Source organism: Camponotus floridanus, unplaced genomic scaffold (assembly GCF_003227725.1).
Source record: "Camponotus floridanus strain SB8 unplaced genomic scaffold, Cflo_v7.5 scaffold19, whole genome shotgun sequence".
Taxonomy (NCBI): domain Eukaryota; kingdom Metazoa; phylum Arthropoda; class Insecta; order Hymenoptera; family Formicidae; genus Camponotus; species Camponotus floridanus.
In genome coordinates, this window is record NW_020229314.1 from 275,378 (window position 1) to 302,386 (window position 27,009).

The 27,009-nt window shown below is 37.0% G+C and overlaps 2 protein-coding genes across 9 annotated transcripts in view; both read right to left on the reverse strand.

Annotated features, from left to right (window-relative positions):
- Nucleotides 1-631: 631 nt before the first annotated feature.
- LOC105256118 (neurocalcin homolog) overlaps nucleotides 632-27,009 on the reverse strand; it is a 141,901-nt gene continuing 115,523 nt past the window's right edge. The window contains exons 2-5 of the mRNA XM_011265790.3: nucleotides 3,512-3,733; nucleotides 3,018-3,136; nucleotides 2,607-2,795; nucleotides 632-1,970 (exon numbers count right to left, since the gene is read on the reverse strand). Of these exons, the coding sequence (XP_011264092.1) occupies nucleotides 1,770-1,970; nucleotides 2,607-2,795; nucleotides 3,018-3,136; nucleotides 3,512-3,581 (579 nt within the window). The 5' untranslated portion in view covers nucleotides 3,582-3,733 and the 3' untranslated portion in view covers nucleotides 632-1,769. The remainder of the gene's footprint in view (nucleotides 1,971-2,606; nucleotides 2,796-3,017; nucleotides 3,137-3,511; nucleotides 3,734-27,009) is intronic.
- Nucleotides 3,887-27,009, reverse strand: part of LOC105256116 (neuronal calcium sensor 2) — a 138,458-nt gene continuing 115,335 nt past the window's right edge. For 3 of the 8 annotated variants that reach the window (XM_025407791.1, XM_025407790.1, XM_025407789.1), the window contains exon 5: nucleotides 24,583-26,045. In XM_025407791.1, the coding sequence (XP_025263576.1) occupies nucleotides 25,713-26,045 (333 nt within the window). In that variant the 3' untranslated portion in view covers nucleotides 24,583-25,712. Of the gene's footprint in view, nucleotides 4,410-16,982; nucleotides 21,693-24,581; nucleotides 26,046-27,009 lie in introns of those variants that run through there. The other 5 variants (XM_025407795.1, XM_025407792.1, XM_025407793.1 and 2 more) reach the window with 4 other exon arrangements.

Consider the following 27,009-nt stretch of genomic DNA (forward strand, 5'->3'; position numbering starts at 1 on the left):
TCGAGAGTATTTTCTTCGCAGCATCTTCGACGTATCCGTGTGACAATCGACAATCGTTACGCGGTCACATTTCTTTCTTCCGCTAGATCAAGCTCTAAATCCGTTTCTAAGCATGTTGCGTGTGCATGTGTGTAACTGGCAAATGCGTCTTGCTAGCGCGCGATTTCGATTTCGCAGTGATCTTTGCCTGGGATCGCGAATCTCTAATCGCTAAATTTCGTTGCCAGCGCGCAGAAGGACGCCAAGCGAGCGTAAGTCTTTTCCTTTAATGGGTCAGTCCGTAATAATAATGAGCCGAGATACTCGGGGAAAGGGAGGCTCCGTGGTTGAGGGCGGGAGATACGACAGCGCGTGTCATCGAAGGGATGGATGTCCGTCCGCGTCTTTGGTATTTTAAATACCAACGCGACGATGCGTAAGAGGACGATCATGACCGCGGTCGGAAGCTGCGAGCTTCCTGCGCGAGAGACAATTGTTAATTTACTGAAACGGCAGTCCGATGATGCGTCGATGCGCGATGCGATCCCGCTCATATGTACAAGAGTCTGCTGCCGATGACACGCGACGCGTTCGATCTTCAGAGAGCGATCCCTGGAGAAAATCGAACGTTGTCGCACGTCGGAGAGTTTTGCCTGCCATGCACCCGCGGCTACCGATAATCACGGATATTTTACGAACACAGAGTATTTTAGAATTTCGCTAATCCCGCTCATCATTTCCAACGACCGGCACAGCCGGCGAAGTTCGACGACGGCATCGACGCAACGTCGGACCGAGCGTTGATCGAGCGACGCGGACCGGCTTCCCTCCTCTCGCGTTGTTTCTCGGGCGTTTCTCAGGATGGCTCCGCGGATCGAGCGCAGCGTGGCACATACGACCCGAAAAGGCGTAACAAGCTTCTCGCTAAACCGATCCGTTTGAACGAAACGGAGCGACTGGACTAGTCTTGTAGACTAGCTTGCGGTATGCGCAAGCGCCATGGGCCCAGTGACCCTGGACCTCTCGGATACCGGCCCAATTTATAGAAGCCTTCACTAGCACGCACTTGTGCTCGCGCATAATGTGCGTGATCGTAGAATATCCGCGAGAAACCACCAAGGCGATATCTTTGAGTAACGAAATATTCTTTCTAACTCATTACTACTCATCGGAAGATATCAATTTGAATGATCGTATTAATCAAAAAAGATTGCAATTTGTTCTTTTTACATTCAACTTTCAAATAAAATACTCGTTAAAATTTCACACATGACGGAAAGTATCTAATAAATAAAATCAAATATTAATGTATAATCGTTGCGCGATTAAAAGATATCGTTAATCGTGTTTTAATTGTTAATCATAAAATGGAGAAATTTCTTTTTCCATTATTATTCTCTGTATCGAATATCTATTATCAAAACAATGGTTCTCTTATTCAACAGTCATAATTTATGCATTAATATCGTTTTCAAATAAAAAATGCTTACAAAGTGAAACAATTTCCATGGGATAGTAACTTATTTCGTTGGAATCAACCATGACAAATGAATTATACGCATCCAAGCGTCCTACAATCAAAAGCTTATGTAATAATTATTAGATTAAAATCAAAAAGAAAAAACAAACATATATAAAGATAACGTTTCGGCAAGTTTCTCGATATACCAATAAATTTGGAGGACAAATTTCTACGATCGTGCCGCTTCCGCTTGGGATATCAATTGGGCCGGGCTCCGATTCGGGTATGCAGATGGCATATCGATATTTGTCTGTATTGGCCCAGGGCCTCACTGAGCTTGTGCACTAGGATCGCACTGCAACAGTCGCACAATAGATGGGTCGCTCTTCGCACCCTCTATAAATTCGTCAAGCGATAGCTTGCCGTCCTTGTTCTTATCCATCTGTCGGAATATCTTATCAGTTCGTTTCTCCGGCGTCGACTCGTCTTCCGGCATCTTCATCACGGAGCCCACCATCTTGTAGATCGCCTGAAATCAATGTTACAATAAAGTGAAATGGAATAGAGTTGTATGTCGAGGAATATTAGTTGCCTCAAAATTACGTACAAACAAATTTACAACATTAAGAAAAAATTCCTTACAATGAAAAAACATTTCACGATGATTGATCGATATCGATAATATTTTATAGTGATAAAAAAAACTCTAAAAAATGCAATTGCCTTATTGATTGTAATGTGCAATTTATAATAAAATATAATGTGTAAATGCCACATCGAGTATTTTCAATTGCATATCGTAGAATCAATTTTCTCTCAATAGAGATTAAATATAGAGATCTAATCTTTTTACCAAGTACATGTATATCTTACATATATTTTACATACATCTTATAATTCAAATCTTTTAAATCATTTATAAATTTAGAAAGAAAAAATTTATATTTTGAATAATATATCTTTTTTCAATTACGCAATGAAGATCGTGTGACATACATAGAGTTCTGGAGAGAGTCGTAAATCGAAAAAAAAATAACATTTTTTAATAAAGCAGAAGCAATGATATAGTTGACTATACATGTATCAGGCTTGCGAGAAGTAAAATTATTATATCGTAAATTGTTGAAATATACTCTTCGCAGCCCCTTATTTTAACGGCACGTACCGTTACGATCTCGAGCATCTCTTGTCGCGAAATGTAACCGTTGCCATCCAGGTCATACATGCTGAAGGCCCACTTTAACTTCTGCTCCAACTTGCCGCGGGACGTTACGCTGAGGGCGCAGAGAAATTCCCGAAAATCGATCGTGCCATCGCCGTTCGCATCGAACGTCCTGAATACATGCTCCGCGAACTAGGAAGAGAGAGAAAGAGCGAGGGAAAGAGAGAGAGAGAGAGAGAGAGAGAGAGAGAGAGAGAGAGAGAGAAAGGAAATTATGATAAATTAAGAAAAAAAATAAAATCTGAATAATTTCGCGAGATCGCACATGGCACGCAATATGTAAATAAATTTATCGATCATATGCGACGTCTATATACGTACGGTGTATTTTTATCGCGAGATTTTTCCATTTACCTTTGACGCGTCACCGTAAGGAAAGAAGTTGCCGTATATTTTCTTGAATTCTTCCACGCTGAGGTGGCCGCTGGGACAGTCTTTTAGGAATCCTTTGTACCACTCCTGAATCTCCGCATCTTGAAAAGAAAGGATCGTAAAATATTATTTATACCGAGCTTGGCCAACGTTACTCACACGTTTCCGGGTAAATCGGCGAGCTAAAATATTTATTAACACGGCGAGTTTGTTACATATCGCATACGTCACATTTACAAATGTTTAAACAATTTTCCAATGCGTTCCAAGCAAAAATACTCTTCTTGTCAGAGAGATAAATGTATAACATTCTCACACCTTTAGAAAAATATTTAATGCAAGGTTTACTTTAATCTCGAAGCAAAAACTTAATTATTACTTTAGATTTCATATGCATATTTTTAAATAAGACAAATATTGAATAGCACACGGAAAATGTGTTAAGTCTATTAATTATCCGTGCAAAACAAACGCACCTGAGAATTCGGTATTCTGCTTGAGGTCCTCCAGCACTTCCGGCTTTAACTTGCTGTTTTGCTTCCCCATGGCTGTTTAAAGTCCTTCCCTTCCAGAATCCCTGATTTTCCGAAGAATCCCGGGACCCAATTAGAAGATAATTAAGCTCTAACTAGACTACTATTCTAATAGTGCCGTTAAGCACAATACGCTTCGCGGCTGGTATTCTCCACCAGACACGCCTGAAAGAAAAAGAGACGTAAGATAACTTTCAATGGTCCTTTGCGATCGAGCCGACTGCGGGAGTAGCAGAAGACGATAGATGCTCGATAGGTCGTATCGTTTTTTTTCTCTCTCTTTCGCTCGCGATTATTTCGAACGGGAACGATTATTACCTGTCGGGACCCGCACTCGAGATCAATCGGCAATTAAGCGAGCGAAACAAATGGATGAAAACCCGGCATAAAAATATCCCCCGGCCAAAGGAATCGCGACAAATTCCGTAAACGACTTGAATATCAAAGGTCACATGGATACTAAAGCCAACGATGACTAAAGACGAAGTAAAAAAGATTCCGCGTAAATCGTAGATGCGCGTGCTGTTCGAGACCCTTTGACAGACTTATTATCGTTCAACCTTTACGATCGATGCCGTTAAATATCACAACCGTGATGTATACGAGAGCAATTAACGCTTCAAAATTGTTTAAGGTATCGTCGATAGATTTCCCGAACGTTTCGTTTTCGTCGATTCTTCTCGGTATCCTCGACCGATTTTACATACATTTTTCTTCGACAATGTGTATTTATAATATGCAAAAACACAAAGGGGATTTCTTTTTGAAGGAAAGGATGAGTCGGGGAGTTTAAGCGACGAGATTAGGATGCATTCGCACGCATTCATACGCATTCACGCAACTGCAACAGAAGAAAACATTTTCAGAGATTAATAACAAGAAAGAGAGGCTACGTTTTTTTTTTTAACAAAACAACGACAATAATAAAAAACGCAGTAATAACGGCAGTAATAATAATACGTTTGGAGCGTAGTGTGCTTTATTATAATAATAATATTAGTAATGACGATAATGCGGGTTTCTCCCACGGTTCCTCGCCGTGCGAAGAACCCACATACAAAATATGAGTTAGTTTATTTTGATTGCTTAAACGGAATTAATTAATTATACCACATAATAATAATAATAATATATACGTAAGTACTAGATTTGTCTTATTTTTAAAATATGTGTCCGTGCGTATGTAACGTATATATATGTACGAGATACACATCGCGAGCAAAATATTTGCTCGGGGAACGACGCTGTATCATCGCGATGCAATTTCGCGTGGCCGCATAGTTTACATACGAGCGGACAGCAGCGTCATCGTCCCAAACGGGACGACGAGTCTCGAGAGGGATGCTTCGGTCTCACCCTTCGAGGCATTTTCGGTAGCGGCGGCGAGTTGCATCTCGGCGGAAAAATAGCCCGACGCCGAAAGAAATTAATATTCCGGCGACGTACATATTCGCGCGAATAATATTCGCATGCTTTATGTCGCGCGCGTCGTCGGCTCGCGATTTGACGTTTGTCCTGACGTGCGCGGCGGCGCTTGACAGCGCGCGCGCTGTCACTTTCGTCGCGATCGGGAATCGGGATCATCGATTGTGAACGCGTCAACGACTGTCACACGCGTCGGGCGCAAAATGAATTGTTCGTAATCACTTTGTTATCTCCTGTTTCGCATTCGCGTCGCGGATCCGTTTCGTGAGACTCGACAAATCGAGCTGGAATAACGTACGACGGAGCGTCGCAACAACTGTCGTGGGAAATTATATGCGATCGGACAGTGCGCTTCGTCGCGAGACTTTCGAGATTTGTCAAGTTGATACATTCTTGTGAGAATTTTCTACGAGACATTGTCGATGTAATTGCGAGTGAAATTCTGTTTGTTACAATCAGCAAACAAAGCCGTTTTCTCGTTATTATTCGCGTGACAAAAATCCATTGTATCCCACGGTTGACAAGTATATATCTGTCGTTCGTTCGTTCGCATCAAACTTATTAAAATAGAAAGTCGTTGCAGCGCGCATCAACATACCTGTCTCTGGTCATTAATCTGTCAGATTTTATATATATAAGACGGTATAAGAGATACTTTATATTATTTCTCCAATCTCTCCCTTTTCATGAACATATGTATACGTTTATCGCAAAGAGAAGCACTTCCCTCAGGATCGCGTCACAATAATCACGACAATTCGCAGATTTGTAATATATAGAAATATATCTACATTATTAACCCTTTCGGAATCAATGTCGGTCCGAATGGGACATGATAATGTACAGTTGAATGATTAACTTGCTCGAGCAAGTGAGGATAATTTTATAAAAGAACAATTTTACACGCGGAAAATTGATAAATATTATATATATGTTTGAGAGAGAATACGGTCTATATTTATATATATATTATAAATTACGTAAAATGAAAAGCACGCTTTATGCAATATCAAGCAAAGCCGAAAGGGTCAACATTACAGAAGTGATATTACACAACGAGGAATTATATTGATATTATCGTAATCATCTAAAAAAAAGAATCTATCGAAAAATCCGCGGATCACATTCATCCCCTTTTAACGCTGTTGATCGGTACATGCGCGAACACACTCGAGGTTCGTAATACGTTATTAATTACAACTTCGAGACATTCACGGCCGCAATACGCTTCGGTAATTTCGCGCAATCAGTGAATGCGCTGATTACACCGGTAGCGCTGGTAATGAAACTAATGTAGTTAACGTGGCTCTCGACGATCCGCGTGCGTACGCATTACATTACTGCAAGAGACTCGCAGAGTTCGATTCGAATAAGCGAATATTCGAATTCGCGTAACGGCAGATCAGGACCGAGTAAAACTTTTAACGACGATAATGAGATATAAAGTATCATAGGTTTTTCTTTTATTTATTTTTTTTCATTCACGCTACTATATTCGGCCGAGATTTAATTTCAGATAGAGCTCGGAGCCGCGATATCGGTTGTGTCGTCATTTTCTGGAACGTCATTTAAGAAGAGAGAATACTCCTCTTCTGTAACTTGCTGTCATTATGATACTGTGTGTCGAAGAGTGGTTCGAGTCGAGCACTCCTACGCAAATGTCCTTTTTAATACTTTTCGTTAGATATATTTTGCTTTCTCTTTCCGATCAGTTATAGTGATCGATTATAATTCTGAAAATATTCGAATAATAGAAGTTATGAGATATAAACGCACAGTAAGTATTTGTATTATTAATATCGAATGTTTTCAATCGATAAAAAGCGATTTAATTAAAAAAAGATTATGTTCTGTGGAATGTGATTTACATAAATAAAAATTGAACGATACATGTGAAATATTTTTCATTTCTACAATATGCAACTAAATTTTAATGGAGTCGTATAAAATATTTTTTTATAAATCTCCATGTGTGTATATAATTAAAACATATATATTTTATCGATACTTTGTCTTTACACGTCACATTTATGCTCCAATTTTTTTCAATCTACTATTGGCGAAAATCGTACAGAATGCGATATAGAATAATATCCTATTCAACTCCGACGTTGACATCATTATCATTATTTTTGCGCAACAGATTAAAAATTCGCATCAACGTAAATCGTTTGCACGTCGTAAGAAACGCATCGTATATTATGTGTGCCACACATTTTCTCTCCTTCTATCATATTATCTAATAAGGTAAATGCGTGCGTGTTCTTTTATCTTCGCGGCGCGTCGTCCTTGGAACAAAATTGATACCTTGTGCAAAGATTTATGCTCGTTGTCTTATGCCCTGATCGCTAACGACCTTATCCGGAAAAGCAATTTTACTCGAAATGTGGGACGACCGTATGCAAAATATCGTGCTTGCAATTATCTCGCAAGGACGTTTGTAATACCCGCGAGAGAGAGAGAGAGAGAGAGAGAGAGAGAGAGAGAGAGAGAGAGAGAAAGAGAGAGAGAGAGAGGTGTGTGTGTCTGGTTTTTAGATAAGCAGGGTTTGCGTCGAGTTAACTAGGAAGTTGGCGTGCTCTCCCGCGAAATCCCAAGCGTGTGTTTGTCGTGTTGTTCACATGTACGCGCCATTCCTTGACGTAGTCATCCCTAAGTGGCACAATGAGTCTCGAAATAATAATAACGAAGCAACCAACGAATTAGTTAGTTTTTAAATTTCGCAACTTGATCCAATCTCGATGTGAGATGTCTTTAAAAATCAATTGAATTTTTCTGTTCTTCTCCATCTGATAAAACATGAAAATAAGGATAATAATCACGTTATTGATAATTATTATAGATAAAAATGTTGATAATTAATTATCTATGATAATTACTAATAAACGAAAGAAATGAGAAATTTTAACAGAAAATTGATAGAAATCAGTCATATATGATAAAAAATTTCGTGATAAAGCATAATAAAGCGATTGTAAGTCTCGAATAAAGATAACTAGTTATATGTAATTTATCTCCGGTCAATAGTTTTATCCAGTTATAGAAATATCCATTTTATATTTATTCTTAGCATCGGAAAATAGACGTTTTATAGCAAAAGCATACTCTGCGATTAATTTGGTCAAATACCCGCAATAATGCTATCGGTGTTGATTGCTTACGCATTTATTTATTTAATTGGAAAAGCTGTTTGGTTAAGTTGTTTAAATATATCGTGTTGTGGTATGCAATTGAAGTACAAACTTTAAAGTACTTTGTAGAGTTCTATAGAGTTCTTGCGTGCTTGATACGATGTGAAAATAGTAGCTCGGGCGATTAATAACATTGTACATGTACATACACAAGATAATTGTTAAGTAGTCGTAGATGGAAATACGTATACGTCAATAGTTTCGATCGACGTAATCGACGTCATCAAATAGAGTTTCCAATTTCTAACTAAAATCAAAAATATACACGAGTCTATATCAGTCTCTGTCAGGACAGTTTTGAATATCTTGCTCCATAAATTATTTCTCGCAATTTCTTTCCAAAAATCTAGACAACATAAAGCTTAAAATATACATTTAAATTTGGATTTTGCCGCTAAATAATAATAAAAAATGTAACGATTAATTTTTTTTATAAGACTGTTTCTTAAGATTAGAATCGTACAGTAAGATTTTTGTCGTAGACAGAGATAGATAAAAATTTATTTTATGATTGTATCATTGAGAGTTGGTTAAAGTCAAGCATAAAACTTTCATTTATATTTTATGTTCTAAAAATTGAAGTATCGAATAATTTGATGACAGGGATTTTCTTGAGATCGAATCTACAGTTATTAAGTCAATTTTAGACATCTATTGACAATCGGATAATTGTTCGTCTTAATAATAGTATCCTAAAATGGAATAAGATCGCATCGTTCGAGAAGAAAATTTGTGTCACAATGACAGATTTATTTCTACTTAATATGTCAAATCGATCGACTTTAAAATTTCATCTAATGTCTAAGAATGTAATTTATAACAAAGTTTAATATCTACGCGAATCCGTCAATTATTAATTACTTCCTTAGACACTACATACTTAGAAAATCCCCTTTTTATTGCGGTGCAAAGTAATCCGTCATGCAACTCAGCGAGATCATCATTATGAGACATGATCTGGTTCTCTAGGACCTGCCTATGAGACATCAAGTATACATACTTTCTCGAACTATATTTTCAACTCGATTATTAATCGGCGAGAGCAACGATCGTGTTCTTTTCCGTATTTTCGTCGCTTCCTAAAATCGCAAACCGGTCGGAAAAATCTCAGCGAAGCATTTTCTCGCAGTTGCAACCACGCAGACTACAAATTCGTTAGTCTAAACGACTTTTACAAATATATCGTGCCATTTTACACGAACGATCTGGTCCTAAGTGTTCTATAAGCTAAATACATTGGAAAGGTGCTCCGCAGGGAAAGAAAGTCACCCGCGAATTTTCAAAGCGTTTACGAATCAAGGGCTGTAATTATCGGCAGTACATTCCCCACGAGTAGTTTTTTTATCAGATATATATCTTGACTATTTCCTCAAGATTACCACGTTAAGATGACAATTCTGACATAGGATCCTGAAAGGATCGAGACTCGCGATGAGCGAGATGAACGAATTTTTGCTCGAGAAAGATCTGCTCTCCTCCCGTGATTCTTTGCACAAAATCTCCAGTGTCAAACGAAATAGGTGGATACATGTCTATATCCATTATCCAGCGAAATGGAAAGATAATGCGAAATGCAACGCACTGTCCCCAGAGAAAATGTAATACAAAACGAAAGTGCATAATCAGAGATTTCTCCGTTTATTTAAAAATAATTGTATTTCGAGTATTTTGAAAAATAACATCGGATATTAAAAAATTCCATCCGTGCTCACCGTGATTTGAAAGAGGATTAATGCCAGAGAGCGCTAAATATACGAGAAATTTAATAGTAAAAATAGTAATAATTTGTAGAAATATAGATGTATCGAAAGATCAAATATTTAAGATGTGATTGTACTCTACTTATAATCCTTATCAACAGTAGCAGTCTGGAATTTCAAGTCAATTCTGCCCTCTAATATTCCCTTGGTGCTTTCCTCGTTCCTTGGGAAACGCTTCTCGATAAAAGTCGTAACGTGAAAGTGCGATAATGCAAAGTGCTGCGATTACCCGGGGGTGGGTCACAGTTATATTACGCGTCTTGGGCCGAATCGATTCGAGGCTGCTTTGTACGAATCACGGACTGTAGAGTTAGCTGAAACGCTTTACTTTCATCATTGCTGGTCTGTGTGTCCGGTTGACCAAGTACGCGCGTGTCGACGGTAAGATCTCGCTAATTCTGCTTGAAACAACAATACGTTTATAGATAGCCGAACTACGTATGTATACGCGCGAAATGTCTCATTAATTAACACGCACCGATTAAGCCGATGCGTTCGTTCAACGGGTGCAATAATTATGCGTGAGGTGAAACAGAGGAAGCTTGATAAAAGCTTGATACTCGAGTGTTTACATTGGAATTATAATTAATGTCATGCACATTAGATAGTTTCAAGTATATACAGAATCGTTGCTTTCGCAAAGTCCATTTAAATATTTTCGCTGAAAATTAATCCGGAACACGAAGATGAAAGTAAATGAAAAAACTGAGATTACAACGTAAATGATTTCCATCTGACACATATATACTATATTTTGCAATAAAATCTCCGCCGCCTAATTGAAAACGATTATTAATAATAGTTTATCAATATTATCGTTTTCAGATAAAGCGATTTGATTAAATTTAGCGATAAAGCTACATCATACTTTATACACACACACACACACACATACACACAAACTAGACGTATATATGTACAAAATACTTTCCGTTAACGAGACAGCAACGGTAATCTTGCCTGAACTATTGACTTAGCCCTTCCGAAGGTTAATTCTGCGCGAGCGTAAAGCCCGAGGCAAGAAACATGACACCGGAACACGAATATCTCCTTCGTGGGTAAAGCTCCGGATGTCATAAGATCCGCCTTTCTCTCTTAGGATTAGCGTTCAGTCTAACACTACATCAGACGAATATTTAATACGCTATGCGATAAGAGAGCGATGCCAGAATAATGTACGGTAATTATTCTACGTTATTACGATGAAAATCACCTTCTGATCGAGTCAATCAGCTGCGAATTTTCAAAGAAAGAACAACTTGTATCACGGATACACGTTTTATGGCGCTAATAAATGTATGTCAAAAAATACACATTCACTATAAATGCATGCATAGTTTTGTAATTCGTTAACTTTTTATTTATTATTAATCGATCAAAACTGAGCATCGTGATAAAAATTGATAGACACGAAGCGATATCATCTATACTATTTAAAATACAGGAAAATGGAGTTTGTAGTTAGTATATTTCATGAGATTCTATGAGATATATATTTATATAAATTTTTCTTATGTAAGGGACTGTCTCTTTATACGCGAGCCTGTCTTTTATTCATTACGCGATCGAAAAGCTTTAATACAAAGCACGAAAGGAAGTTATATCGCCTAAACAATCTTTCTTCCAAGACGGGATTAATTTTCAAGTTTGCAAAATTCGTCTGTTACAAAATATAATTGTTAACGATTCGATAAAATAGTTTTAATTGAATAATAAACTATAAAATCACGACAATTTCAACAAAACTTGCAGTTGCTTGTCACAAAACTATATTAAAATTTATAATCTTTCTCTCTCGTAAAAGTTTAATATTTATTTATTTAAAAATAAGTATTTCTTTTAAAAATATATTCGCGATAAGTTTTTTGCGAAAATGTAGGTAACTCTAAAAGGATTAAAAACTCTCGATTTAGAGAGTTAACAAATTGTTACGACTTGAATAAATAATCAGGTGGAGAGAGCGAGATTTTTTTTCCATGTCGAGTAAGATCGGAAATTGCAACACATAGAGCAGACTCATCGATATTGCAAACGAGTGAAATCGAGATACGCAGCTACCCTGCCAAAGAAGAACTCGTTTCGTTTATGGCCGAAATTGATCCTTCGACAAATCAGATCGGCATCGACGTATCGATCTGGCAGTGCTGCCGATGTTTCTCAGGAGATTAAATTTATCGGCCAATGCGAAATCGCACTTAATTCTCGCGACACCGGAATACCTTCCATCTTGCCCGAATCGAAATTCTCTAATCACATCATTCAGCAACGAGATTGAATCTTGCCCTCTAAATAAAGTCGAAGAAGTTGACATTTGCTAAAAAATATATGGAAAAAATATATAGAAATATTGCTCCTCTCCTTTCGTTTTTTTTTTCTCTTAAATATATAAATAAATAAATAAAAATATATATAAATATTATATATTAAAAATTATAAATATAATATAAATTATAAATATTATAAAATTATAAATATAATATAAATATGTATAAATTAAATTAAAATTTTCCCGAATTTGATATATTTCTTAAAATCGATCGAGAAGAATAAAATGATGCAATAGCCGAGTAGTCGTTCAAACTAATGGAATACGAGACGATGATTTTTACAACATCCATGGGAAACGTCCATCATGCGTCGTATAGCGCGAAGCATTTCTGCCGATCGTAAATCGACGCGAAGGCGAATGCAAATTTACGATCGTTCTTGAGAAGTGCATTTGAAGAATATTCCGGCATGCGAAAGTTGATCGTGCGGCGAAACGACGCACATGTCGCGTGTTAATAAAATTGATGACTTATTGTTAGATTACTAGAGTTTGTAGATACGTTTCGCCAAGTACCGACGTAATAGAAGGGACGACGAGTGCGATAAGACGTATCGGGAAAATGTCTCGAAGAGATCGTGACGAGAGCGGATTAAACGGAGTGGAAGGCGTAGAAAAATATAAAATCGCATAGATTGGTAAGAGAATAGCGCGCAAAATGGCTCCATTTCGCTGTACTTTTATTTAATATATCGCGTAATCTTCTCACGTCGAATTGACTTTTTACCTTCATTCGTCATTTCGCGGCGAGGCGTAAGAAAGTAGGATCAATCGTGGCGAGAACTCGTGACAGCGAGGATATTTAATGATGAACCGAATAATTGATTTTACTGACGCGTCAAAAGTAACGACATTTATTCAATAGAACGATTTGCAACAAGAATGACAATCGTTAATTATACACGTCATCGCGGAACATCCCGAAATTGTCACGCGACTATCTTGATTGATCCCGTAATAAGTATATACGCGTTCCGTCTCTCGGGCGTGCAAATCTACGGAAACCACAGAGGGAAATCTTAAGTAAGGAGGGAGTACGGGGGGAGAGTCGACGGCTTAAATCGGTACTCGATCTTAACTCTCGCAATCTCTGCGCGTGAACAATTCGCTGGCGCGAAAACGCTATTAAATGTTGTGCGACGGAAATTGAGTTCCGGACACGCATACACGCACGATCGCATGCGTAGGTGCATAGTTATGTGCGTATACGTTTCCTATCGCGTGTATGTAGGGGGTGACGGTTTTGTAAGAGGAGGATCCGCGCGTCGCCGAAGAAGGAAAGACAACCGAGACGACGGCTCCTCCATTAATGTGTAATGCACTTTAGGTCCTCTTAAGCTTTATAAAATTTTCCCGTTTTATATACGTACGTCGACTCTTTCGTAAAAGGGAACTCTTATTATGTCGATTGTCAATGCTGCACTTTCTATTCGAGAGAGAAGAGTTGCGTGAATATTTTTTTGTTTTTTTTTTACTTTTTATTATTTTTTTTTTTTACGAATCGAGTCTTGATTTAGCGATTAGCGATTAGGAATGTGTATCTTAGTGTAAGTCAATCATAGTGCGTCTATCTCAGGTCTTGCGCATTGATGATGGTTTCGCGCAATCTGAAATTATCATTATATTTTTGATAAAAATTTAATGATATCGTAGATTGTCACATTTCATAAATTTTTCGTGATTAATTTGCCTCTAAAAATGTTTGACACTTTAACATTTTAACATAATTTCTTAATTTGTACATGACGTTGGAGAAATTTTTCAAAAGGGTCTCTCTCTCAAGTCAAGATTTCATTCAACCAAGTTTCAATTTTCGCGTATGAAATCTTGGACGTCGCCTCCAGATTCAAAGATAAAAATGAATAATGTTTCGAGAAAGAATTGTCCGCAGAGATCTCATTCCTCCATCCGAAAAATCGAGTCCATCATCGCCAGTGAACAAGACCATATTTACTCGTACAGATTTACTACACACATAGAATATATATCAATATTATTAACACGTTTTAATATATATATAATTACGCGTACATGTATATATATATATATAGAAATATCGTGTTAACGGATATCTTCCTGTTTTTCTTCCTCGTTTGAAATTGACTTAATCGTGATAGTTGCGATTGAAGCACGTAGAGAGTAAAATCGCGAAGCGAAAAAGGGCCTTCGCCTCTTGCGCGTCATGGAAGGAGCCGAGATGTGATATGTACCTAGCCTAATATAAATATATATATATATATGCACGAGAGCACGTGTTTTTTTAATTGTCTCGACGACGTAGAAAGCGTTCTCCGATCTCCCTCGATTTTCAATCGTCAAATCGCTAATCCCGCGCATTATTTTACCGAGTAAAAATAACGAGCGCGGATACATTCGTCCGTTAAATTGCTCAATTTTGCCTGTAGCAGGAGGCCCACCACCCCACCGACGAAATCACTCGCGACGCGATTTCCGCAAAGAGAGTTTGTGCCGTTTTTTATCCTACCAAGCTACATATCTCTAATTTGTATCTACATAATTTATCTAGAGAGGGAAATCGATCGAGTCGGTGAATTCGATGACGAGTACCGCGAGCGGAAGCAAAGAGACGAGAGAACGCAATCGCGCGGATCAGAGAGAGAAAGCGAAAGCTTTTTTTTCTTTTTTTTCCTAATAAAAACACACAATTGGTCGAATGCTATCACTAATAGAGGCTAGTCTATCGTCTCCGTAGAGATGAGTATACACAATTCGAGCGATAGATATATATATATCTTCCTTTACGACCAGCACAGTCCGATTTAGAAGACGCGACGTACGAAAACGCGACGCTGCCTTACACGAGAGAGACCTTATCTACGTATCTCGCTGGCGGAGAATAAGCAAGGGATGCGCGATTCGCGTGTTTCCGCGAAAAGATCTTTACGTACGTTGGAGCGACATATTAGTAACACATTGTGGTCCGATTATCGTTGTTCTTTGATTAATACGATAGGGAGACGGAGGAGGTCTATCTCTCTCTTTTAGCGCGTACTATTTCACTTAAGGTGATGCAGTCACACCGAGTAAAACCAATTAATTTTCATGTTAATTAATTCCGAGGCTACCGATTAATTTTCATAGAAACGATTCATTTTATTTGATACTATCAGTTAGCATTAGTGTTATTAATCAATATTGGTACAACCTATCGATTGATTACATCGACTAACTTTAATAGGAGCGGTTAATTTTGGTATTATTAATTTTAATACTACTACATCTCGGAGATTGGCATCATCCATTAAGTTTGATCTTAATTAAGCTGATACTATTCGTTAAGTATAGTATCGATAGATAACTTTTACTCGACGATGTCAAACGATATTTTTCCTACTCCATAAACTCTCTCCGCCATTCTTTTATTCCACATTTCTCCTCTATTAGTTTGCATTTATATATAAACTAATTACTGAATAACTACACACAATGAACAATTCGCGCAATGATAGTGTGTACAATAATTTAAGAATTCCTAAATCATTGCACGCTCTTGACTAGCCCAAAGTACTTGATTCTTTGAACTTGGAATAAACACGCTCGCCATTGTTTTTATTTTATAATTAATGTCTAATATATTTTATAGATATATGAAATATTGTTTTGTATAAGTCGTGCAAAGAACACAAAATATTTTTATATAACATTATATTTTTAAATACGAAAAACATTGAGCTAATCCTTCGTCATTGCAGTTTTTTTGACAAAAGGAATTTTTTGTCAATATGCGAAATAAAATCATTTAAATTTATAATTAATCTCAATTATTTTTATATTATCTCCCTGTATAAACTTTTTGAAGATTTTAAATACATCTCCATCTTTTTTAATTATAAGACATTTCTGTAAGATGTACAATCTGAGATGTTATCGTTTTAAGATACTCGTCATAATTCTATGTATATTATTAAAGTCTCTGGATATACACACATATACACACATATATCTCGTTTCTTTACGAAACCCGTACAACGCAGTTCTCGAATGCACTTTATTCATCAAAGCACTGCAGTGGAGTCCACTTCAATTAATAAATTTAATCCGAATCAGCGTCACAAGCATTCCGTAGCTTATGACATCGTGATGCAAAATTTTTTAAAATTGCATTCGCCCATTTTGTTGATTGAGAAAGAGATTGCTTCTAATTTTTTTTATCTGTTATATAATAACCGCGAGCAAATGGCACTGAAGGATTAATTGGAATTTTAATTAAAATCCTTTTTCCTCTCATATATATCTCCTCGGTCTCATTTATAATGATTAATTTTAATAATATTTCCGATTGAAAAAAACCGACAAATTCTTACGCGTTTTATAATTTTACTTGTGTCGCGAAGAATTTTTATATCCAATATTCGATATATTATCCGTTTACGATTATCAATTAATTCAATAATATTACTACACTAATTGCTCATCAATTTGCTCACATTTTACAAGATAATATATAAATAAATAAATAAAATATTCTCTAATATTAATACGGAAAATAATGTATCTCGAAAGCTAATCTGAGATCACACATACGATAAAGATTTCGTAAATATGTTCAGATTTTGTACAAGTTATAAATTATTATATCGAAATAATTCATATATTTTAATAATTGAAATGTAAAACTGAAAATATATGTTTCCGCAAAATTTCGAAAAAAAATTGATACAAGTATTTTATTAGATAATTATCACTTGTAGATATCTCAACACACAATAGTTTATATTTGCAGTTTACAGAGAAAGCTAAGTTGTGTATTTTGATATTTTATAAAATCTTTTTCTCAAGCATTCCTCAATTACTCCGATTTTTGCGTCGTACTTCAAAATTCTTTATAATTGTAGTCTATATTTAATAATAAAAACACGCACAATTGAAATCGGAAAATTAATATTTGTTCTAATTATCTAGTCAATTTTATATATATTCGATCGTTAGTAGATTCAAGAACAAAAAGCTTGTGAATCAGTGCAATGGGTTTTTTTTATCCCCTAGAAATCCGCACGGATCACAATGTGTTGCAAGCGCGACTTAAGCCGCTTAGTACGTGAGAATTTACCGCGCCACATGCAACGCTACATGACAAAAAAAGTTGCCCGGTAGCTCGCCGTGAATAGCGATAACAATTATCGGTGGCATTTACACCCTCAAATCAAGTTTGTCCCTTATATCGCACAACAGCTGCTTGATCAATTCTCTTTAAAGTTTCACGGCATATCGCTTGCACGTGTCGTTGCTGGTTTCCTTGTTCGATGGAAGCTTGTGACGCGTGTTCTCTAACGTGACCCAGAGAATATGTCTCGCTGGACTTATTAATTAACATAAATACGAAAATCTACATATTATTTAATATAGATAAAAATTACAATCTATTTTTTATTTTAATTTATTCTCGTCCTTGTTTAATTTTAACCTTGAAGATGAATTATCACTGAGAGTCAACAATAATTCTGAATCTTCGTGGACTTTTCTTGAAGAAAAAAGAAAAAAGATTTTTAAACACATATGTTATTTTACCTTCATCGCAAAGTTTCAAAAAAATCTGTGTGCACATGAAAGAATTCATCATTATATGAGTAATAGTGAAAAGAAAAAGATTTTCTGATACCGCTTGTGGCTCGTGCAAACCACAAGACATATCTCAAAACTATCGGAACCAGGTAACGAGGCAATTACAAGCAATCTGCAACGTGCGTCCCAACATGCAGTGGAACATTTACAACGGTGTACACGATAGTTCGAGAGGATAAATTGATGACGTTACATGTATATATGTGGGTGTACCGCGGACTCAACTATTGCTTTCTTGAAACCAATCATGCCTAAATATGCATACGGCATACGTGCAGTTAATTCTGTGCATTATGAGAAAGCGTTTTCCAAAACTGCTTCCTTAAGGAAGAATAGAAATCACGCGCATTCTGTAAGAGAGATTTCAGCTTGAGATATTTCCTTTTGGTTTTAAAGAGGCGACATTTCTTATGCAAATACTCGGAATTCAAGGAAATTCCGTTCAATTCGAAAATACTCTTCGATGAGATAACTTACCTTGACTCGACGCGAGATAGAACAAATACCGTCTGTGCATTTTCATGCGAAGCATAACGTATGCGAGAAACGTCATACGGTTACGTTATTGTATTCGATACAGATCTTTGTTCGTAAATCTTAAAATATATACACGCGCGAACCACATTAACCCCGGAGCACACTGTGTTTCTCGCGGGCACCATTATGTCAAATATATTCTACATAAAGATATACATATATATGTGTGTGTATGTACGAGAAAGGAAAATAGAAGAAAGAAATCGAGGAGCCTTCGATCCGGTGAAAAGCATCGGAAACATTTGTGAGCGTCGACGAGCACGCTGTCGATTGGATTAAGACGGCCATTATGTGGTTATCAGATTGATCCTCTTTATATCGATTGGCGCGATAAGTGGACTTGACATTTTTTGCTTTCCGCTTTTCATAATTACGATGTGATGTAAAGATTACGTAACATCCGTATGTGATAATGATTAAAGTCGTATCGTATTATTTATTACGCGTAGAAAATATGTCAATCATCATTACGGGAAAATCGATTTCGTCAAATGTCAGTTAACTTTGACCGCAGGCTGATTTAGCTCCTTGTCCTTTTTTTAATTCTCTAAAAAAAGACGGAGAATCGATAAAGATTAGATTAAAGTTAACCGAGATGCTACATCTAGACGATTATGATTTGTTCGTATCTTTATAACGCCAATTACACGTGCTCTATACGACTTTCTCGCGATAATCAGGATACATACACGTCGGAAAATCTAGTACACATGTGTAAGTAATTTCGGGAGGAACAATAGCGAGACGAAATAGCGAAGCGCAACGGCGAAGAATGGTTTAAAATCGCGTAGTTTGTACGGAAATTTTGGCCGTCCGGAAATTGACTCCCCCTTTTATCGCCTTATAAAACTTCTCCCCCCCAAAGTTTCGTGGCATTTGCTTAATCCACGCCGCGTGTCTCGCGGAAATCCAGCGGATACACATGAACCGTACTGAATACTAGACCACATCCGTTGCACGTAATAACTGCTGTATCCAGTATCGATTGCAGCCTAGGATGACGCGCGTGCTGGTCGACGATGCAACCGACGTAGGGCTCTCTCGACATCGGGCCGCACCGATATAAAATTAACGTATCTTCTCTTAAGCGATATTGCTCCCCCCGTCCCCTCTATCTAATTACCTCGACGTTTACCTCGTAATTCGCGCAATTCGTTGTGTTGCCACCTCGCGCGGCGAACGGTCAGGACGACAGGGCCCGTATCGGCGCAACAACACGTCGATCTTACGTCGACCTACGATCGATCCGTGCAGAGGCCTGAAAAAGTGGGACGTGCGTGCGATCGCGACACGCGCACGCAAGTGTCTCTCGCATTCGTCTCTTAGATTCTACGACGGGCGACTTGGCGACGAGCGGATCTTCGCTTCCTCACTCACTTGTCTGATTCACGCGAGATTCTCCGTTCCTGGTCCATCGAGAAGATCGCCTCGGGTGATTTCAAACCGACTGCACCGGCTTTGGTTAATCCTGGTCCTGATTCATCCTCTGATGCGCTATTTTTTCTTCATTTTATTTGAACAAGTTTTTATTTAAAAGTATAATCGAACGAGAGAGGGAGAGAGAGAGAGAGAGAGAGAGAGAGTAAATTGATGCGACTCTTAGAGCGTAATCTGATGAACGGAACTTTGCGGAGCAGTGGAATCTTGTGAAATGGAGTGGAATGGAATGAAATGAAGATTAATGATGGCCATCAAACAATAACTTACACGAGATTCAAATCACAGTTTGGCTTTGAGCTGTTCAAATATATGAATAGGATTAGAAAAACAAGCGCCGTGCAATGATTCAACGGAGAATTCACGAGACTCAAATCGGATTAAATCGTATAGTTGGTTTTGAAATTATTCAAATACATTTGAGATATTTCCTATCCTACGCTTTATGTGCGTACATAAAAATTTGCTCCGTTTTATATATAAATGACACTATAGAGAGAGAAGATCAAGTGCTTGTGTAAATACTTGCAAACATCTGTCCGTAACAATCCAACAATCCAATTTGAAGCGAATTAATGTATGATGCGCTTGAATTATTTACCCTAATTCTCTATTATAACGAGATTAAAGCGCTCGCGAAAACAATAGGCATCTAGTAAGATCCACCGCGAGATCTGACCAACTTCTGGGCGCTATTGATAAATCCGGAGTGAAATTAGAATCGCGATATTAATATCTCCAAAGTCACTTCTGTGCGAAATTGTACGGAACTACGAAAGTCCTTATGTCTCCTGAAGCGCATCAGAGGATTAATTTATGCTCTTCGTCTGTATTATTAGACGGGAGTATAGTTTCGTCGGAAAGAGACGACGAATGCCGCACGTCTAGGACCGGTTAAGCCAAATTGTCGGTGCAAGCGCGAGCTTTGAAAGCCACCGGCGATCCTCCGTGACGACCAACGTTGTCACTTTCCTCTCCCGAGAGAACTGAACATTCCAACACCCTCGCCTCTGCCCCCCTGATTAATTCCATCCGGTCCGAGGAAATTCCTGAATTCGCACGACGAACCAGCGTGTGAGTGCAGGATTCACCCTACTTGTCGACGATGAGTTCGCAAAATGGACAGCAGGGCTTTCACAAAATGCTAATTAGATCCCTCGTCGTCACCAGTGACGTCGTTCCTCCGTTCTCCGTGTGTTCGCGAGGCTATCTTTTCCTAGGTCCGATTATCACCATCGTATTACTGTCGTCCGAACGAAGATCTGCGCGTACAGCGCGCCATCCCCTTGAAAACTTTTCCCTTTTTCAAATTCGAGCAAGACTCGATTCGACTCGTTGTCCCTCCTTTTCGTTCATCGATCATCCTTGATCATTTTCCTCGATCTCTTGCCATCTTATCACGGTTCGTGTCCTCCCATCGGACACGAGCGACGGGACTTGTTGTCGAATCGCCATAATAATATAGCGTATACGTCATAATTAATTGGAAATTTTCTCGGTATTTTATTCGGTACGTGTACGTGTTGAACGATGGCGCGTGTGTATGCGAGTGTCGACTTTGGTGGTGGCTTACTGTTGACGTTCCGTTGTCGTTGAATTTTGGGAGAGTCATGAGAACTAGTGGTAGTGGTGTGTATCCTCGTTTACGATCGCGCGTCGGCGGCTCCGGAAAGAAGGCGACGTCGGGATTAAGGGGCGAGCATCTTCGACAGCTCCTCGTCCTGGAGGCAGCCCTTCAGGAATTCGTCTTGCGTCAGCTGCCCGTCGTTGTTCTCGTCCATCTTTGCGAATATGTTCTTCGCCCTCTCCTCCGCGCTGTCCGCCGGTCTATTGCTCGAACACGCGCCGAGCATGTCGTATATCGCCTGGGAACAGAAGGACAATACTTTGTTTCTCTCTACGTGATACTCGGGCTCACGTAGGATCAAACGTATATGAATGTATGAACGTGTCTCTGTCGCATTTTCCTGAAAACCATTTCGCATATTTTGACATAATATTTATAAAATACATTAAAAGACAATTTTATATCAATATTTTGGGAAAACGCTCAATTTTCTCCATAATTTTAAAGTAACGGTTTTTCAATTTTGCTTTCCATTCACAAAATGATATTTTCGTTTGAAGCCATTGCTACATTTTTTATCATAATTCCACCCGATAAAATATTAATTTAATATAATAAAATAAATTCACATGTAAAAGCGCTTTATATCTTTTATAATGAATTATAAAAACATTGGATATTAAACTTGTGTATAATACTTCCTTTAAAAATATCATTAGATATTTCTCATCGACTTCCGCATCTAATTAAGTTGATGAATAAAAGAGATTATCATCTTACATAATATAAAATAATATGAGTTACATACAAATGATTTAAGTACAATCAGGCAGGAGTTTTATATCGATTTTAATCTTTTTGTAATGCAGAATGTACAAAAAGTTCACGTTCACTTAAATGCAATAATGATATCTAGTTTTATATTTTAAAAAAATATCATTTTTTACTGAAAAAATGCGGAGAAAAATTGTAGTCAAGGTTGTGCGTTACATAAATGAAAGTCATAAATCACGAAAGCCATTCCTGTCACGGTTTTTTAAACGGAAGTCTATCTTAAATTCATCACGAGAAGATCGAAGGTTGCGTAACTCAGACCACATCCTTATAAAAAAAGAACAGTTGATCTGATTAATGATTCGACGAGCATGGTTTTGTTATATCCCGTCAAAATGTAAGTTAAGCGTAAAGTTACGCGTCATCTGTTCATTACTTGAATAATTTTTCATTATATAACAACAACATGTTATTATTTCTTTTAATAAAAGTTGGAGAATAATTATTCAATAATAGTATAACGATTATTTCGAAATAACATAATTTTTTATATGGTCGATTTTAAATAAAAATTCAAACTTAAAAATTTTTTTTAAAATCTTGTTTATCTTGTAGAGAAAATTATCAATTTAATTTAAATAAAGACTCAATTATTGCAAAGCATAAAACAATTTCCACTTATATCATCCGATTCTCGTATACTCATTATTATGAAATAAATAATGCATTTTTACAGCTGATCGAGAATAACTAATAAGTTTAAAATTAACTTATACTCAGGATATACTTTATCTTTCTAAAGCATGTGATATTCACGGTTGAGTAAAACTTGATAATTTGTGTATCGCCCAAAAAATATAATTTATCACCTAATCGATACTTTGAATCACTAAAGCACACACCCCACTAATTTTTTATTTACAATCTCTTCTATCTTTCCAATTAATCTACTGTAAATCGCTCGGACAGAGATAAACGTGTGGAATTTATTATTTTTCATCCAACTACGTGAGGTAAAGCAAATTAATTTTATCTTGAACTAAACCAGCTGGAGACGATTATTTAAACAAAGTTAATCCTCTTTCGTGTCTGTCCACATAGTGTACATATATCCAGAGAATTAAATCAATTTTAATTACAATTTTATAACAAACTATATGCGAGATTAATTTGTGGGAAAACATAATAGGAAATTCAAACGTGTTGTCATGTAAATTTGAAATATAAATTAGCAATGTTTCATATAAATGATAATATTGTGAATACGATCAAACTATATATTCTGTTATAAGCTGTCATGTTGTCCTCGTTTCGAAAATTATTTAATTTTGCTTAGAGATTATATAAAATATCATCTTTTTATAACTTGTGTCTACTTCATTCTCAATCCTGCGAGCTACATATGAATGAATCTGTCAAAGTACAATTGTTTACTCGCGAATATTCCGTTTCACAATTTAACACGTCTAAAGTCTGAAGTAACATTTTTGAAACAATAAACTTGCTTGTAGAGATATCAATAACAGCCACTGTTATTCCCAGAGTTTCAACAATAGAGTGAAGAGTCAATTGAGTTACAGAAACACGTTTCACGACATAAATGTTCACGGATTTAAGTGTTGAATACACGAAGGCATTGAGTTTCGTCAAACATTCCGTCGTTAATTTTCATTGCGCGCGGAAAACTTCCGGTTGCCGGAATTCCCGTGGTAACGGCGTTCCGGAAGTTCCAAACTTCTAATAGCATCGAGATGAGTATCCGAACGGACGCGGGTAAAGCAACTCGACTAGCTTTTTAACGATGACGATAACGTATCTCAAAAACGTTGAAAGAATCTTTCTATTATCGCCTGGGAAAAAACTTTTTGTCGATAATTAAAACGCTTTAATTCTCTCAAGATGTAATTTTCTTATTATTTAAAATTTCAAATATTGTTTTATTTAGACGCGAGGTGATTGCATCGATTTTTATTATAAATGAAAAGACGGATGTGTACGAGTTCTGTAGAAAATTAAGAATATTTTTGAAGCATTTTTCTTTTATAACTTTTAAAGAATCATGTAATGTAATGTACACAAATATATATGTATATTAATTAAAAATAATATTGATGTTTATTCGATATTAATAATTTGACAATACATTATTTTAATATCGTATTGAGTAAGGGTTTTTAACACATTGATGAGAAAACCGACCGTTACCAATATCGCTTTTATTACGTAATTTTTGTCAAATATTTTATTCCGTTTCTTGAATAAGCTTATAAATTATAGTTGTATTATTATACAATAAAAGTAGAATTTTAACATACAAACATGTTTGCCTAAAATAATAAAAAAGTACATTAAAATGTAGAGCCAAATATAGTTATAATGTAATAATATTTTTTTATTTAAGATAAATTTTAATAATATTCTTTTATAAGACTTCTCGTTGTATCTTATCACGATTTTCCGCATTCTGCTGCATATAAGCCTGTCTCGTTTCTAGATTCACGCTCGCGATAATATGAATCTCTCTGCCATGATTTTATCTTTATGTCTTACTTATTGTGCATCACAATTTCGAGTTTCTTATATTAAATAAGAAGGCGAGTGAATCGACTAGATTTTTGTCAAATTTTGACATTCTTTATTTTATTTTTACCACAATTAAAATTCTACTGTAATTAAAATATTTTTCGTTGACACTCATGTAATTGCGATGAAATAAATGCTAGTTGAGCCTTAAAAATTTTGGAAGCATTTTACACGATTGACTTGTTTCATTGTTTCTCAATTTTTCGATATTCGAATTCTTTTGCGTCATATTTATTTGAATTTATTTCGCTGAAAAAATAAGCAGCATCGCGAATATTGAAATCAACAAATCAACAAATTTGCGTACTTTAAATATTAAAGATCGATTATATTTATCCATGTACAAAGAATGTGAATCGCAATCTTTTATGAAAATTTAATATGCAAGGTTGCATGAAAAAATTCCCTCGTTCGCTATATCGTCGCCAGCACACAAACTTTAATTACTTATTTAAAAATGAAATGCGGCAGCTGTATTTAACGAGGCTTCGCTTCAGGCATTTCTGAGAAATGCACGATGTCAAGTGGAATAACCGCGCGACTACGTCGACATCTGTTCTCGCGAGGAGGTTCATGAAATATTAGCGCGCCAGTATGCGCTGCATATGCCGCATACGCTACTCACGAGTGCACGTAAGAAGTCTGCAGGGATGCACCTCTGAGGTGGACGGGGAAAAACAGCGTTGATTTATAGTCCTTCCTAGTTTGCAGGTGCGCATTAATTAACCATCGTATGAATCGACTTGTTCGACTGTGAATTCAGGATTCAGTATTTCCTGAATATATTCGCGCGATCTCGTTTCATTAGCGAGTAACGAGAGAAAATTAATCCCATTGAGATTCATAGCGCAACGAATTCGTATCGTGTCGCGTATGTTTTTTTTTATGCACGCGTTATAAATTTTTTTATTAGAGAAATGTAAAGTACAAACCGTGGAGGCACGATAGAGGAAAAAAAAAATCATGTCGCATACATGAATATATTATACATGAATATTATATCGAATCGCTCACTCTCTTCATTGATTAATCGTGCCGGCAATACTGACGTCAAGTGATAAAAAAAAAAAAAAGAAAAAATCTGTATTCCATCGAAAGAGTCGCGGTCGAGTGCAACCAAGTGGAGATAAATCGAAGCGCATGCATTATACATGAGGCGCAGTACCTGGACGATCTTCGTCATTTCTTGCATATCGATAACGCCGTTACCGTCCACGTCGTACATACGGAACGCCCATTTCAGTTTTTCTTCCGGTGTACCGCTGGACGTCACGTCGATCGCCAATAGGAATTCCTGCAACAAAAGCCGATGGTATCCTATATCAGTAACAGTGCAATATCGAAACTTTTATTTACCCGCTGCAAAGAGGCATTTCTCTTTTGTGCGAAAATCTATATTTTTCAACGTGTATTTATAACGCGCGTTGAAAAGAGGAGAGTCGTAATTCAAGAACCTCTATCGAAACCCCGAGAAATAATCCTCCGTTTGGAATGTGATAAAATTTTTCAACACACGCAATAAAATCGGCTAAAATAATCTTGACAAGAGAATCGAGAGAATCCACGTGAAAATTAAATTATGTATTTCGAATAAGTAACTATTGCATTTGAGGGCAGAAAATAGCGCGCGTTGAAAAGGGGAGGATCGTAATTCAACAACTTCTACCGAAACCCCGAGAAATAATCCTCCGTTTGGAATGTGATAAAATTTTTCAACACGCAATAAAATCGGCTAAAATAATCTTGACAAGAGAATCGAGAGAATCCACGTGAAAATAAATTATATATTTTGAATAAGTAACTAATCTCCAGATAGAAAAGAGCGTACGATGAACATCTCTTTGTTACGTCCGACAATCTCGTACATTGAATGTTCTAATTTTATTACAGCGGCATTTGAAGACGGATCTTGATTACTTTGACAAATCATTCTATAAATCTTAAGCAGTAAAAATGACTATAATCATTTCAACTGTCTCGTCAACAATCCCATCTTCGAATCTTCCAAAGATACGCTATCAATCATCTCGCGTCATCGGCGGATATATCGTGTAGAAATTATGGCTCTTTTTACGAGCCTCGGCTTCTCCGGCGCCCATTTACCGGGTGAAATCGCGTAAGCGTAAAAGCTCGCGGTCGTGATTCGGCGGCACAATGGCGGTAGTAATCGCGCGTCGAGCGAATTTGTACCCTCGGGTACCCTCGCCTCAAGCCGATACCTTTCGAGTCGTTAGAGAGGAGTAGCGTTCCAGGAACTG